Below are 16,939 nucleotides of genomic sequence, written 5' to 3' on the forward strand. Positions count from 1 at the left end.
GCACCTTTTTTTTATTAGTAATAACGCTTACATAGCTCTGAGAAAGCAGATTGGTAAATAAATCTTGCTCACGTATTAATTCCTCGCCACCTCAGGCTTCATTGCTGGGTTCTTCACCTGTAGCAAGCAGGATCCCAAAACAAACAAAACCTGACCATTTTATACCGTTTGTGTCTCATATTCGATGCAACCAAGTGCATTGCTAGTATTGTAAAAGAGCTGGGTTACCTCTTGGAAATCCAGGGATTTGTAGCTCACTGTGGCAAATGGTGGGTGTGGCCACACTGCCCTGCTAGTGGGAAGGGCTTTAAAGTCGGCCATAGATGGTTTGAGTCAGCCAGTTCAGCAGGGATCGGCTGTGATTCGAACCATGTATGATCCATGGTACAACCAGCCATTTGGATTTTACTAGCGATTATTGCTAGAGGTTATTATAGCCGCTAGCAGTAATCACTGTATTCTCCCAGTGGGGATGGCTTCCTCTTTGCTCCCGACTCCTTGAGCTTTCGGCACACCAACAGAGCTGTCAAGAACGGCTCTTGGTAAAGGCTTCTAATTGGCCAGTCAGTGCTCACAGGATACAGAAGCTGCACTACCTCCCAAGCTGTAAAGGGGTTTCATGCACAGATTTTTTTTTTATTGCATTTTTTTTCCTACTGAAATCCATGTGCGTTTACGTTTACAGAAAGGTGAACTTTAATGCATCATACAGCATTGAGCACAGAGTATAGTCATCAGGAGTATTCACTGCATACACTGTATGTTACAAATATTCTGACCACTGCAGTTTTATATGCTGTGCAATAAATCATACGCCTGAGAACTAAAGTTTGTTGGGCCATTTGTTACATTCTATTTACCCGTACTTTTCTCATTCTGGGCTGTATATTGCATATTATTGACCCCTGTACTCGACAGCTCGCACAGGGGAGCCAGCATGCCGCAGTATAACTGCAGCGGCTGGTCCAGAAGTGGTTAAGGAAGTTGTAAGATATGTTGACGACTCCTTCCTTCCTTTTTTTTCCACCCAGGCTTTAGCAGGTGGTCAGACATACAGGTATGAACCGACCACCCTTAGTCTTCTTTCACTTCTGAGTGTAGCGATTTTTACTGGTGTTTTTGCAGCCTTTTTTATTTTTTGTTTTTAAAGGGGTTGTAAAGGTAATTTTGTATTTATTTTTTTTCTCCCCTAAATCGCTTCCTTTTTACTTTTAGTGCAGTCCTCCTTCACTTACCTCATCCTTCGGTTTTGCCTTTAAATGTCCTAATTTCTTCGAGAAATCCTCACTTCCTGTTCTTCTGTCTGTAACTCCACACAGTAATGGGAGGCCTTCTCCCTGGTGTAGAGAAAGCCTCTTAAAGGGGGCGAGCAGGAGTGTCAGGACGCCCACTAACACACAGCTCCTTTCTCTATCTGCAAAGTAGAGAGTGTACTGGCTTGCCTGCTTGCCCCCTCCCCCCTCAAGAGGCTTTCTCCACACCAGGGAGAAAGCCTTGCATTACTGTGTGGAGTTAGACAGAAGAACAGGAAGTGAGGATTTCTCAGAGGATAGAAGGACACTTAAAAGCAAAATCGAAGGATGAGGTAAGTGCAGGAGGACTGCACTAAGGTAAAGGAAGCTATTTAGGGAACATTTTTATTACCTTTTCAACCCCTTTAAGAATTTTTGCAGCTTTTTACAAGTTTTACAGCTTTAGGCATTTTTTTTGTTTAGCCAATAAAAAGCACTAGAGGGAGGAGAGGGAGAGTAAATTGGGGTAGACATGTACGATGTTGGTCTGGTCAACATGTGATTGACCGATTCAAATTCTGTGTGGAGAATAGCGGTTGTTAATCAGCAGGCCGGGAAGCCGGTCCCTGCGTCCTTAACAACTGATGAGTTAACAGCTGTCAGCAGGCTTCCCCACTGACAGATGAATTTAACCATAAGTGGGGAAAAAAACAAGGTTTTTAGGGAGAACCCCACACCAATATAAAAAAAAAACGGCCCCCTCCACAATCCATACTAGACCCTTTTATCTGAGCATGCAGGTCAGGAATGAGCCACCGCCAATCGCTGACTGCCTGCTCCTCCGTTATACATTTTCTTGAATGGCTAAGAGGTAGAGTCACTCGAAGTCCACCAGTGGGGCGTGAGATGGATCTTCATCGATATATATCTCCCACCTATTCTGAGTGGTGAGGACCAAATCCTCCATCTTGTTGACATCCTCAACTTTGTTGAGCGGCCAGACATTGGAAGCGCTAAAGTGGAATGCCATCCTTTTTCATTTATCATTTTAGATTTTTACTGTGGTCCAGGACAATGTTTTGAATAATCGTGCATACAGTAGATTACAAGGTCCTGACTAGTAGATTGCAATCCATTTGTCGGAGTTCTGTCACTGGAAGGAGTTGGTTAACCATATAGATTAGTACTGTATATTCCATTAAAAGAATGGCACAGTTCATTGTCTGCATAGCTAAAACAGATGCAGTATTTCCATTATAGCTGATAGAAATAGGGGTGTTGGCATGGGTATGGACATTCTGATGTGCTGATCAATGATATGAAGTGTGTGTGAGGTATTCGGTGAGTTTACTGTGATGTTCTTTCCCTGACACAATGTACATTGTCCATGTCAGTGCTGACGTATACCATGTTCTGCTTACACATTTTGTGTTGGCAGGTGTGTTTTTTGCAATGTAGGTGTGTACATATTTGGAAGAACGTTGCTGTATCTGTGTCAATGTTTATTAAACTCTTGTGAGATGCCTAAGGCAAAAAGGCACAATCGCTGCACTTCAGGCATTCAACAGGTTTCTCCACCCAGCTATAGACTTCTTTTTTTTTGTGTGTATTTAAACCACTGCAAGAATTAATTTTTTGGAGATATTGACAAAACTCCATGTTTTTTATGACTTTTCTTCAGAAGTAGGTGGTTGAAATAATCGCAAAACCGTAATGGATTTATTACTTTTTACTCGGTAGCGCTGTAAAATGTTTTTTTTATCTTGATTATAGTATCTCACTGTAAGGCTAGCGGAATGATTTGTGTAGCTGAGAACAATATCTTTGCGTTCGTTTACACATATGGAGAATTACTAAATCTGGTGCGGCTGTATGTTGTAACCAATCAGCTTCTATCATCAGCTTGTGCAATTAAGGGCACTTTCACACTGGGGCGTCGGCAGTAAAGCCCGCCCCCCCCTTTTTTTTGCAGCGCATTAACTTCACTAGCAGGGTGCTTTAACTCCACTAGTGGCCGAATAAAGGGTTAAAAGTGTTTGGCGCTTCGGTGGCGCTGCCCATTGATTTCAATGGGCAGGGGTGCTTTAGGAGCCTCACCACAGCTCACTAAAAAAAAAATTAACAGCTACCTGAAAGCTAAAACTGTGTATTATGCATTTTGCATGCAGATAGTGTGAACAAGCCCTTAGAAAAAAAAAAAACATCTGCTCCTGGGGCTCCAAAGTGGCAGCATGCGCTGCTATGGTTTCGGTTTCTCAGTTGTATAGAATACTAGCATTCTGACACACACACACACATACACACACAAGTGACACGCCTCCAAAAAAAGCCATTTCAGACTGCTGTGGTACTTCAACCATTTTACATTTTATTTATTACATTTTTTTTTTTTGCTTTTCTTTTTCCCATGTTTTTCTTTTCTTCATTTTTAACTGGGCTATTGATTAAACTAAAGCTCATTTGCCAGTATGGAAAAGTTTATTCAGTTACAAAGTCCAGGTCTCTGCGCTTACAACATGCAACTCGGTCAATAGTTTTGCCAGTTTTTTTCTTTTTTTCTTTACCCTTACATGACACACTGCAAACAACATTCTGCTTGCACATGGAGAGCAAGCATTAATTTTCCATTTGTCACTCTGCTACCCTTAATACATACTTCACATGGTACTAAAGTCTTGTATGTGTATTAAAAAAAAAAAAAAAAAAAAAAAACTCTTGCCGGCTCTGTGTGTAATGGTTTTGCACGGTGCAGCCCAGATCCTCCTTTTCTTGGGTCCCTCACTGGCACTCCTGGCCCCTCCCTCCTGCCCCCACAGCAAGAAGTTTGCTATGAGGGCACCGAGCCGTTCCATTCAGACATGGAACTGGCTCCACCCTCTCGCTCTCTCTCCTCATTGGTTCACTGACCATTTGACTGCAACAGAAGCCAATGGTGCCCGCTGTGTGTGCCAATCGGGAAGGAGGGCCCCGGACAGCAGAGTCTCTCGTGCATCAAGATAGGGCTCTGGTAAGTTTTAGGGGGGCTTCTGCATAGAATGCATTAAAGAGGAGGTCCAGCCCCCTCACAAAAAGGTCAGCAGCTACAAATACTACAGTTGCTGACTTTTAGGCTCCATGCACACTGGAAGCTAAAAAAAAGCTATAAAAAACGCCAATAGCTTTGCATGGCTTTTCATTCCATGTTTTTTAGCGTTTTTGCAATAGCGTTTTTCAGTGTAGCGTTTTTAGCTTTTTTTTTTTTTTTTTTTCCAATGGATAAAAACGTTAAGTGTGCATGGAGCCTCAATATATGGACACTTACCTCTCCAGGGAGCCCGTGATGTTGACACCCCCATTACCGGGATTGGACTGGTGATCTGTCTATCAAAGTTTCCCGGACAAGGGGGAGGGGCTGTATATGACGTTCGCGGCGGGGAACACAGCTATTGAATTGAAAGCTGTTATGTTCACCGCACTTTGAACAACCAGGCGTCGGCATCTCCTGCTCCTCTTACCCAGCACAGGTAGGCTGCGATGTGGGGACATTTGACTTCAATGGGGACACTGGCTCCACTGGGGACATTCTGCTGTATTGGGGACACGTGGCTGCAATATGGGGACACATGGCTGCACTGGGGACACGTGCTGCATTGGTAGATATGGACAGGCTGCATTTTTAGGCACGGATAAAATTGTTAATATTGTTTTTTATAATTTAATTCTGCATAAAACATTTAAGTGTCATTTCATGAGATAATTTGTACTTCAGTCTGCAGTGCACACACTTACCCACGGTCCAGGCTAGAATCTCAGGCATCATTCACACACAGCCAGGAATGCTGCTGATTTTCATATTTCCCGCCCACACATCCCCTCTCTTCAGATACAGTACACTGGGATAGTGGCGGTGGGACTGGAGGGTGGAGAAGGAGCTGTATTCCTCCCTGCTTGTATGTGGGGGGGGGGGGGGGGGGGCGGGGGTGGCTGGCCTCCCTGGGCTGTGAAAGAGTGTTATAGACTGACACTCGGCTCAGCTTGCAGTCACCACTCTCGGAATTTCAGGCTGGTTCTCCTGTCCTAAGGATGGGAGAAATCAGTCTGTTTTCTCAGTAACTGGGATGAAGTTACCCCCCCCCCCCCCCGCCACAGTGCTCGTGAAGTCCTTCCTGCAACTCGCTCTTCTCCGTGCCAATGAGGATGCAGGGGAAGGAGCAGATCGGGTGGCTGTGGTTTTGTGAGCGCTCGCATTATGCAGTGTCAGTGAGCAGAGGGAGGGGGGAGGAATCCCCCGCAGGGGCTGACTGGGGAAGCTCTCCCTCTCAGGAGAGACTGTTACTCCAGCGGCGGCCCGAGCAAAATGCAAAAAAAAATTAATAATTTTTATAATGTTGGGGGGGGGGGGGGGGGGGTCAGGGCCCCCTCTGCCCCCCCCCCCCCCCCAGGGATGCCATTTCTCTCCATAGGCTATCCCCTCTTCAGTCTATCATGAATGCTGCTGCCAGACTTATCCACCTTACCAACTGCTCAGTGTCTGCCAAACCTCTCCTCCAATCCCTACACTGGCTCCCGATCCCCCAGTGAATTAAATTCAAAATACTAACCACAACCTACAAAGCCATCCACAACTCTGCCCTGAGCTACATCACCAATCTTGTCTCCAAACATATCCCAAACCTTCCTCTCCGCTCTTCTCAAGACCTCCTACTGTCAAGCTCTCTCGTCTACTCCTCCCATGCTCGTCTCCAGGATTTCTCCAGAGCCTCTCCCATCCTCTGGAACTCACAACCTCAACCTGTCCGGCTATTACCTACTCTTGCTACCTTCAGGCGATCCCTGAAAACTCACCTCTTCAGGGAAGCCTATCACATCTCCAACTAATCTTTTACCACTTCCATCAGCTCATTCCCCACAGTTACAACCTTTTGTACCACCTGTCCCACCCTATTAGATTGTAAGCTCTTCTGAGCAGGACCCTCTTAATCCTCTTGTATTTTATTGTATTGTAACTGTATTGTCTCCCTTTTATATTGTATAGTGCTGCGTAAACTGTTGGCGCTATATAAATCCTGTATAATAATAATCCAGAAATGCATTGTCTCACCATGCTCTGCACATGCTCAGTTGCTCTTCTTTTCTTTTTTGACACTACCAAAAATGTAGAGGCCAACCTGCTGACAGCCTTAAGGGCCCTTTCACACGGGGCGGATCAGTAATAATCCGCCTCCGTGTGTCTGTAAGCTCAGCAGGGATCGCTCCGTATATCCCCGCCGAGCCGGCGGCTGACAGGGCGGTCCCCGCACACTGTGCAGGGACCGCCCTGTCTTTTCTCCGCTCTCCCCTATGGGGGATCAGATGAACCCGGACCGTGTGTCCGTGTTCATCCGATCCGCAGACGGAAGAAAAAATAGGGTTTTCTTCCGTCCGCAAAATCGGATCTTTGCGGAGGCGGGTGATTACGGGTGTCAGCGGATGTTTATCCGCAATCGCATAGGGACCAATGTATGTCCTGTTTTCATCCGCAAACGGATGGATGAAAATGTGGACATATGGTCCGCACATGTGAAATGGGCCTAAAGCGTAATTAAACCCTCCTTTACAGCCAAGGAAGCTTCTGTTTGTATCTGCAACTGCCATGATGCTGCACATGTGATCATTTAAGACACCAGCCATTTGATGGTTTGACTGTTTGGTCTCAAGCAAATGTGACCGTTGGCAATCTTGGCATTCCAGGAATGTAACCCTTCTTTTTTTTTTTTATGAATGTGTTTAGTTCTACTTTATGATTTACTACGTTCGGGGCTTTGGGGTTCAGCAAAATGTAAGCCTCCAGCAAGAAGAAACCAGAGAAATGCCAGAGGCAATTTACAGCACACACTCATTTTGGTAGCATAATTATATAGTTATGGATAAATAAAGTTCTGTTTTAACAGAGACTAGTCACCGAGCACTATGTCTTCGTAGCTGGGATTAGGGCTTTATGCACATGGACATCTAGAGGCTGCGAAGTCCTGTAATGCAAAATCCTCAGAGCTCTTCCCTGCTTGGGGAGCTGTAGTTGTGTACATACAAGTGAGTAGCAGTACACAGCTGTGCTCTTGTAAACACCAGTGGCTTGTGCATCAGATTTTATGTTTTATATGTGAAAGGGACCTAATAAAGACATGTTCTATATCTGTATAGTTCCAGGTAGCTTCTTTTTTTTTTTTTATTTACTACAGAAATGTGAAAAATCTAAAGCTTAAAAAATTGTGTATATTTATGTTTACCCGCTGAACGCAGCAAATGTACAAGATGCTAAAGCATACAGTTGAGAAACCAATTGTAAAATTTGTTTCTATTCCTTATCAGTGCCTGGACCCAATTCATCATCTTCTTCTGATGGTGGCTTGAACGTTGCTATGATTGTCATGGCCTGGCTCGTCATTGGCTTTACTCTATACCTACTCAGACCCAGGAGTCTCCGAGGAGCCAGGGCAACTGGAAAGCCAACTAGCCCACACAACGTGAGTGCTGTACTTTTTACCTATCTGTCTTCTTTTGCCTCTACTGCACCACTCTGTCCTGTTTATTTCAGTAAACTTTAGCCGAGCAAGTATATTTAATATTACAGGAGCATTAAAAAAAATTATGAAGAGGCAGCTTTCTCAGATTTCAGCAGTTATCGGCACTAAACCATTGTTCATCTGGTTTTAATTTGTGTTTTTGACATTTATTTTTAAACTGTATACATAAGGACGGCCAACATACAACATTTGATGAGATTATTACTGTTGCTATTTTAATAATACTGTATAAAAACGTGTAGATATAATACTGTAGCTTCCCTTTAACCATACTGAAATGTTATGGGGCTTTGGGATCCTGTGTGTGTGTGTGTGTGTGTGTGTGTGTGTGTGTATTCCTTGTGCCTGAGGGTTGTTCCAAAGTGACCCCTATGTAAACTTGTTCTGAAAACACCCAATGTCTGTCAGATCTAATAAGAGAACGCACCGATTTGTGGAAAGGTCAAAAGGGGTGCATATTCAGCTTTGTGGGTTCATTACTGCATACTACTGTGCCCAACTGCCCATACACCCTATCGCACAGGGAGTGATTGGTATGGCCCAGGAATGACCTGTGAATTCTAGACACATCAATACCTACAACCCTACACCAGTTGCCGGGAAAAATGCCCAGTAATGCCCTGTACACACAATCGGATATTATCCCATCGTCGGAATTACGTTCAAGCTGTCTTGCATATACACTGTCAGACAAAATTCCAACCGTCCAAAACGCGGTGACGTAAAACACTACGTCAAGCCCAGAAAAATGAAGTTCAATGCTTCCGAGCATCTGTCGACTTGATTCTGAGCATGCTTGTTTTTTTTTCTCTGTCCGAGTTCCACACAGTCGATCAGAATTTCCGATGGGATTTTTTTCCATCGGGAAAATAAAACCTGTTCTATTTCTAAACTCCGGCGGAAAAAAGTCAGATGGGGCCCACGCACGGTCAGAATATCCGATGAGAAAATTCCATCTTGACTTTTTCGTCGGAAATTCCGATCGTGTGTACAAGGCATTAGTGTAATCACATTTCATTCCTACTGGGCTTTTAAAGCATGAGCGTGAATGTAACCCCTTTGCTGTGCTGGTGTAGTAATTTTGGAGGTACTCTTCATTATTCATTTAAACAAAGCACTTGCACCAGTCTGAGGACTGGATAGGCAGAGTGTTGGGCAGACCAACTCACTGGGATTGTCTGTTCTATCACAGACCCTTTAACCCCATCATCAGTTTGCTCCCACCCCTTTAAACTGGTATAAAGTGCTAAAAAAAAGTAAATGGTCGTTAAATAATAATCTAAGAATAATACTGGGCTGACCCATAGGTGTATAGACCCCTTCCTGTAACTAATTTCCTTCTCTTTTAATTACATTTTGTAGACAATTGGCACAAATCATTTAACTGTAGCAGGCCTGTAAACTAGGGTTGTCCCGATACCACTTTTTTAGGACTGAGTACAAGTACCGATACTTTTTTTATCAAGTAGTCGCCGATACCGAATACCGATACTTTTTTAAATGTGTCCCCAAATGCAGCCATGTCCCTCTAGCCATGTCCCCTCACAGATGCAGCCATGTCCCTCTAGCCATGTCTCCCCCCCATTATCCAGCCATGTCTCCCCCCATTATCCAGCCATGTCTCCCCCCATTATCCAGCCATGTCTCCCCCCCCCCCCCATTATCCAGCCATGTCTCCCCCCCCCCCCATTATCCAGCCATGTCTCCCCCCCCCCCCATTATCCAGCCATGTCTCCCTCCCCCCCATTATCCAGCCATGTCTCCCCCCCCATTATCCAGCCATGTCTCCCCCCCCCCATTATCCAGCCATGTCTCTCCCCCCCATTATCCAGCCATGTCTCTCCCCCCCATTATCCAGCCATGTCTCCCCCCCCCATTATCCAGCCATGTCTCCCCCCCCCCATTATCCAGCCATGTCTCCCCCCCCCCATTATCCAGCCATGTCTCCCCCCCCCATTATCCAGCCATGTCTCCCCCCCCCATTATCCAGCCATGTCTCCCCCCCCCCATTATCCAGCCATGTCTCCCCCCCCCCCCCCATTATCCAGCCATGTCTCCCCCCCCCCCCCCATTATCCAGCCATGTCTCCCCCCCCCCCCCCATTATCCAGCCATGTCTCCCCCCCCCCATTATCCAGCCATGTCTCCCCCCCCCATTATCCAGCCATGTCTCCCCCCCCCATTATCCAGCCATGTCTCCCCCCCCCCATTATCCAGCCATGTCTCCCCCCCCATTATCCAGCCATGTCTCCCCCCCCCCCATTATCCAGCCATGTCTCCCCCCCCCCCCATTATCCAGCCATGTCCCCCCCCCCCATTATCCAGCCATGTCTCCCCCCCCCCATTATCCAGCCATGTCTCCCCCCCCCCCCATTATCCAGCCATGTCTCCCCCCCATTATCCAGCCATGTCTCCCCCCCCCCCCCATTATCCAGCCATGTCTCCCCCCCCCCCCCCATTATCCAGCCATATGTCTCCCCCCCCCATTATCCAGCCATATGTCTCCCCCCATTATCCAGCCATGTTTCCCCCCCCCCCATTAGCCAGCCATGTCTCTCCCCCCCCCATTATCCAGCCATGTCTCTCCCCCCCCCATTATCCAGCCATGTCTCCCCCCCCCCCCCCATTATCCAGCCATGTCTCCCCCCCCCATTATCCAGCCATGTCTCCCCCCCATTATCCAGCCATGTCTCCCCCCTCCCCCCATTATCCAGCCATGTCTCCCCCCCCCCATTATCCAGCCATGTCTCCCCCCCCCCATTATCCAGCCATGTCTCCCCCCCCCATTATCCAGCCATGTCTCCCCCCCCCATTATCCAGCCATGTCTCCCCCCCCCCCCCCATTATCCAGCCATGTCTCCCCCCCCCCCCCATTATCCAGCCATGTCTCCCCCCCCCATTATCCAGCCATGTCTCCCCCCCCCATTATCCAGCCATGTCTCCCCCCCCCCATTATCCAGCCCTGTCCCCCCCCCCCCCCATTATCCAGCCATGTCTCCCCCCCCCCCCCATTATCCAGCCATGTCTCCCCCCCCCCCATTATCCAGCCATGTCTCCCCCCCCCCATTATCCAGCCATGTCTCCCCCCCCCCATTATCCAGCCATGTCTCCCCCCCCCCCCCCCATTATCCAGCCATGTCTCCCCCCCATTATCCAGCCATGTCTCCCCCCCCCCCCATTATCCAGCCATGTCTCCCCCCCCCATTATCCAGCCATATGTCTCCCCCCCATTATCCAGCCATATGTCTCCCCCCATTATCCAGCCATATGTTTCCCCCCCCCCATTATCCAGCCATGTCCCCCCCCCCCCCCATTATCCAGCCATGTCTCTCCCCCCCCCATTATCCAGCCATGTCTCCCCCCCCCCCCATTATCCAGCCATGTCTCCCCCCCCCATTATCCAGCCATGTCTCCCCCCCATTATCCAGCCATGTCTCCCCCCCCCCCCCCCATTATCCAGCCATGTCTCCCCCCCCCTATTATCCAGCCATGTCTCCCCCCCCCCCCATTATGCAGCCATGTCTCCCCCCCCCATTATGCAGCCATGTCTCCCCCCCCCATATCCCGCTTACCTGCATCCCCGCTACCGCCGACTGTGTAATACGTGCCGGGAACATTACAGCTTAGAATAGCTGTAATGATTGGCGCCGCGCATACACTCCCCCTCGCTCGGGATTGGACAGTTCACCCGAGCAAGGGGGAGTGTCTATGCGCGGCGCCAATCATTACAGCTATTCAAAGCTGTAATGTTCCCGGCGCGTATTACACAGTCGGCGGTAGCGGGGATGCGGCGAACGGCGGCGGGAATGCAGCGTGACGGTGACGGCGGGGGGGGGGGGGGGAGTATTCTATTTGGGTATCGGGGGTATTTGCGGGAGTACGAGTACTCCCGCAAATACTCGGAATCGGTACCGATACTAGTATCGGTATCGGGACAACCCTACTGTAAACATTAACAAAGTAGGCCCCCTGCCTAGGAGTGTCTGAAAGAATGATTCATGTTGACCTTGGCATCCAATTAATTTTTTTGTTACTTTTAAGGCTCTTTATGTTTTTGGCATAAATGTATTTCAGTACGGTATAATTGTAATAAGAGAAGAATAACCCATGAACACTGTATCGTCTTTTTTATCTGCAGGATCGCAGTCATGAACCTCCAGCCCCTCCAGTGGACTAGCACCTTCGGAGGCTTTCAAAATGCTACAATTTTGCACGACCAAATGAAACCAGAATGACCAGACTATTCTTTCTTTTCTTTGATGCCGGCAATGGTGTCAAACAGTCTTGAGTTGCCAAACCGATCTAGAGTCTTCTTCTTCCTCCTTTTTTTTTTTTTTTCAAAACTGAACAGGTTTTTTCCCTCTTTCTTTTATATTTCTTTCCTTGGAAAGCAAAGCAGATTACAACACTGTTTAACTCCTTGTATTGCTTATGTCTTTTACTGGACTTTTCAGCCTTAATATATGTCTTCAGACTCTCTATATTTTGTCATACTTTGTACAATGGTAAATTGTATATGCACATTTATTTACTATACAATGTAAACACGTCACCTTAAAAAAAATAATTACATATGGTGTTGGTTATTAGCATTCAAAGAGATCATACTAAGCAATTCTTTCATATGATCAATGCAACTGCAGACCTCATCTGATTCAGGCTGCATTTAAGTGTATAGGAGATTTAGGTGGTTGAACAGGTCTTTACAGAAAATGTATACTTGTACAAATATTTGTTTTTACATGCTCTTCATTTTATTTTCCAGATTTAGAAACGGGATCAGTAACCTTTTTGGGTTTTCTTTCTTTCTTTTTTTCGTGTAAATTTTTCTTCAAAATATGCTCTAGTTGTGTTTTTTTCTATGCTGTAGTTGTGTTTTCAGGAGTGGTTGACACCAAGTCAGAAGGTAGATATGACACATAAGCTTATTCACAATGGAAGCTGTGCGCCGCATAACGATATACCTGAACTTGAACTCAACCCATATTTTGATGGCCTTTAAGCCAAGTAAACAACAGTCCTGTCCCCTTTACAGTTGCCTACAACTGTATAGTGCAAAGGCCTTCCTGATTAGATATAACCTACAAAAAAATGTTGTTAGATTGTCAAACTACCTACTTGGTAGTTAACCTAGAGGAGATTGTCTAGTTGGTTTGTGTGGCCATCTTTACATCTAGTTGTAGGTGTCCTCCTGCACATTGAAAACATAAAGTCTGGTACACACGATCGGATTTTCCACGGACAAAGCGTATGCCCTTTGTCTGAAGGGCGTTGGCTGTGAACTTGTATTGCATACAAAGGGCAAAGAATTGTCCGCCATCAAACGCAAAACCTACGTGGTTTTTCAGCTCTTTAGCACCACCCTTTGGGCAACTTCTGCTAATGTTGTGGTTAACTTTGCTTCTGAGCATGCCTGTTTGTACTTTGGAGTTTAGACCAAAGGACTTTTGTACACACGATCGGATAATCCGACAACACACATTTGTTTTCGTAAAATTTTAAAGCGTGCTATCCAACTTTTGTTGGTGGAAAATCCGACGGACGGATAATCAGACAGTCGGATTTTTCGACAACAGCCATCACACAATTCCCGTCGGAAAATCCGATCGTGTGTACGGGCCTTAAGGGTTTGTTTTACTGGTGGTTTTCAATGTTCAGATGTTAACCAGACCCATAAGAATGTACAGATGTATATCCTCCTTTCATTTTTTTTTTCTTGATATTTAAAAAACTACAGGTCATATAGATGTTATCGTCTTAAAATATAAACTTAAAGGACTAAATGAAATGATTACATTTGCTGTGCATTTTTTTTTCTTTTTTTTTTTTCTTTCGTCACGCTGCGTCTAGTAATTATACATTCCCTTTTCATAAATTTTATTATGAATGTTTAATTATAAGTGTAACCAAGTTATGAGATGTCTGAAATCCTCATCCTAGCTGCCTGATCACCACCATCAGGAATGTCCAGATATATTATAATCGGTGATCTGTTTTTACTGTGCATCAAGTAGCTGATAACCGATACATAGCCGATAGATATAGATAAGTGGCTAACTTTTAATGTACATTTATATGCAATCAAAAAAATTGAAAAAAAAAAAATGTAGCAACATATGTAGATGCAACTCTTCATGCATTTTCTTTTAAAAAATGCAGCCTAAATTTTGGGCTTTTCGGCATTTGGGCTGATTTAGTACAGAAATAAAGACTGCTCACTGAGCAAAGTGAATGTTAACTGAGCCAAGTAAAGAAACTAAGCTGTGTTCATTTTGAATAGCCAGTAATGTATAAGGAAAATTTAGATGTGCGTTGGGATACCACTCGCAATTAATTGCACCAGTGCACATAGCATGTGCATTACTGTAGAACAGTGGGGTGAATGGACCTTTCAACAGTTTTTCTAATTCTTCAGTAAATCATCTTATTGTGTTTTAATGCATTGAAGTCTAACTTTTTTTATATATATATATATATATATATATATATATATATATATATATATATATATATATATATATATATATATATATATATATATATATATATATATATATATATATATATATATATATATATATATATATATATATATATATATATATATATATATATAAATTATTCAAAACTCCTGGCCTTTACTTGGCATCTCGATCTCATTTTACATTCCTTTTCTGTGTACTTATAGGTAATGTAATGAGAAATTCTCATTATCTTATGTTTGCAGAAATTAATAACTTGATACTATATACTGAAAATCCTAATTGCACTATTATTTACTGAAAATCTTTAGAACTGCTGCTTAACATGATTGCTTCTTTAGCTAATGGTATAATATGGTCAATTGAAATCCCAGTAAGATTTGTTTAACACGATGTAGGAGCCACCATTAATAAACTTTTTAAATTCAGTGACATTTCACATCTGTGTATACCACTGTGTGACATCTGATTCTAATTTTAAGATTTGTAAACCACTGTATGCTGCTGCATCGCATTCTACAAAGCTGTAGAAGATATTTGTACAAGTAAAGCAAAACATGCAAAAAATAAGTCTGTTTCAAACATTTTATACAATTTGTAACGCAACAACTCTATCCTTCTTCTATTTTTTTTTTTTTTTTTTTTGATGATTCTATAGGAGGCAGTGGAGATTGTAATAATACATTTTCCTGGTGCCTCCATGGCAGCATACCAATGGTCATGGCTCCGCCCCCGACCGACCCACAGGACCACATAACTCTCTTAATAAAAGGAGTTGCTCCCCCCTGTTTAGGCATTCTTTTTTCTGTCCTCATCCCGCAGGATCATACGTCAGCTCTACCTCACCATCCCATGGTGTGACCGTTGCAGGTTCATGCTCTCCTGCAGGACGGAGTCCTATGGCTTGGGCTGCTAAAGGCGCCAGATAAGTATAGGAGCCCTTTTTTTCTGTGGATCTTTTTTTCAGGGCACTTATTTTAAACCTCCAGGAGCCTGTCTTCTCTCCTCGCTAGGTAACACAGGCTGACTGTCCCAAGGAGCAGGCCATCTAGCGCACCCCACTTACCGCCAGTGTTTGTATCACTCTGCGGCTGGATGTCGGAGCATCGCGCCACATGACTTCGCGCGCGTCACATGACTCAGGCTTGTCATCTCGGTGGGCGGAGTCGCGTCGGCACGGCCGCGCATGCGCACTGCGCATCCGGCGGCCATCTTGGTACTCCCAAGCTATTTAAACAGCCTGTGTCTCTCATTTGGGAGCAGACTGTCTGTGGGATAGCATCTCCATTGCTCTTCTCTTGCTTGCTCCCCCTGCAGCAAGCACTATGGATCACTGCCAAGGTACATCTATTTTATGGGTCTTAAAAAAAAAAAAAAAAAAAGTGTTTTTTTTTGGTTTTAAAAAAAAAAAAAAAAGGAGGAATGTTTTCCTTTTGTTTGTGATTATCCTTTATGGGCATGTGTATGGATATATATATATATATATATATATATGTATGTATATATATATGTATATATATGTAGGTGTGGATGTATACTGCTATTATTCCTTTTTCTTCACAAGAAACGAATGCTTATGTAATACTTTATCTAAGGCAGGTTAGTAATCAGCGTAAATTCTGTAATTTGCCCTTAGCTGTCCTGGACATAGTCACGCCAAAACAAAAAGATCCTCAACAATCCACTAGGTAAGGGCTGCTACAGTCAGGTAAGTTTTTTTAAAAGAGCACTGCAGCAGGCATACAATATAGCCTTTTCTGTGGTTTTGTCTCCGCAGCCCGCAACGAGACTCATCTCACAGATCATCCCGCGACAGAGGCTCAGGGAGCCATAGAAGTTCGGGTCACCACCACACTTCAACCCGTAACTCAAGTAGTCAGTGGAGTTCTTCCCACCGCTCCTCATCCAAACCAAGAGGGGAGGACTGCTGGGTTTGTGGTAAGAAAGCCTTACCAGGGAAGCTAGCCTGCGGCCAGTGTTTTTCAGAGGCTACAGCAGAAGAGCGGAGCTCCTCAAGCTCCATAAAAGAGCTCATCAAGGAATCAATCAGGGAATTGGCTTCTGCACAAAGTACCCCTTCTTCTCCCTCTGCTGATCAAGAGGTCGCAGGCCCGTCCACCCCATACCCCGGGGAAGGTGGCTCGGAGGAAGAGCCAGTCTCAAATGAGGAGGAGTTTTCATCATTTGACTTTAGTTTAGTGGAACCTTTTGTGGTGGCAGTCAAGGACGCTATTCAATGGGAGGAAGAATGCCCCGAACCCCCGTCCAAAACAAAAAAGTATTTTCCTCATTTGATAAAAAAGGTCTCTAATTTCCCGCTTATGGAGGAAATTAAAGGGATCATCTTAGGGGAATGGCAAAGGGTAGAGAAGAGGCCAGTCGCCTTCAATCGTCTCCAAAAACTGTATCCATTGGCCGAGTCAGATGCCAAACTCTTTGACTCCATTCCGGCTGTAGATGCTTCAGTCATGAGGCTGGCAAAAAATACGACCCTACCACTAGAAGACTCGGTCTCCTTTAAAGACGCCTTGGATCGGAGGATCGACGCAGACCTTAAAAAGGTGTACCAAGCGACTGGAGGGGCTTGCAAGCCAGCAGTGGCCTTGTCATCCGTCTCCAGGGCCACCCGAGTGTGGTCTGACAACATCGAGACAGCTCTCAGGGCAGGTATAGACACTGAAGAA

At 45.1% G+C, this 16,939-nt stretch overlaps 1 protein-coding gene across 1 annotated transcript in view; it reads left to right on the forward strand.

Moving 5' to 3' along the window:
* Nucleotides 1-12,345, forward strand: part of SMIM14 (small integral membrane protein 14) — a 50,344-nt gene extending 37,999 nt beyond the window's left edge. The window contains exons 4-5 of the mRNA XM_040335113.1: nt 7,560-7,714; nt 11,912-12,345. Of these exons, the coding sequence (XP_040191047.1) occupies nt 7,560-7,714; nt 11,912-11,950 (194 nt within the window). The 3' untranslated portion in view covers nt 11,951-12,345. The remainder of the gene's footprint in view (nt 1-7,559; nt 7,715-11,911) is intronic.
* Nucleotides 12,346-16,939: the final 4,594 nt, after the last annotated feature.

This window comes from Rana temporaria, chromosome 1 (assembly GCF_905171775.1).
Source record: "Rana temporaria chromosome 1, aRanTem1.1, whole genome shotgun sequence".
In the NCBI taxonomy this organism is placed as follows: domain Eukaryota; kingdom Metazoa; phylum Chordata; class Amphibia; order Anura; family Ranidae; genus Rana; species Rana temporaria.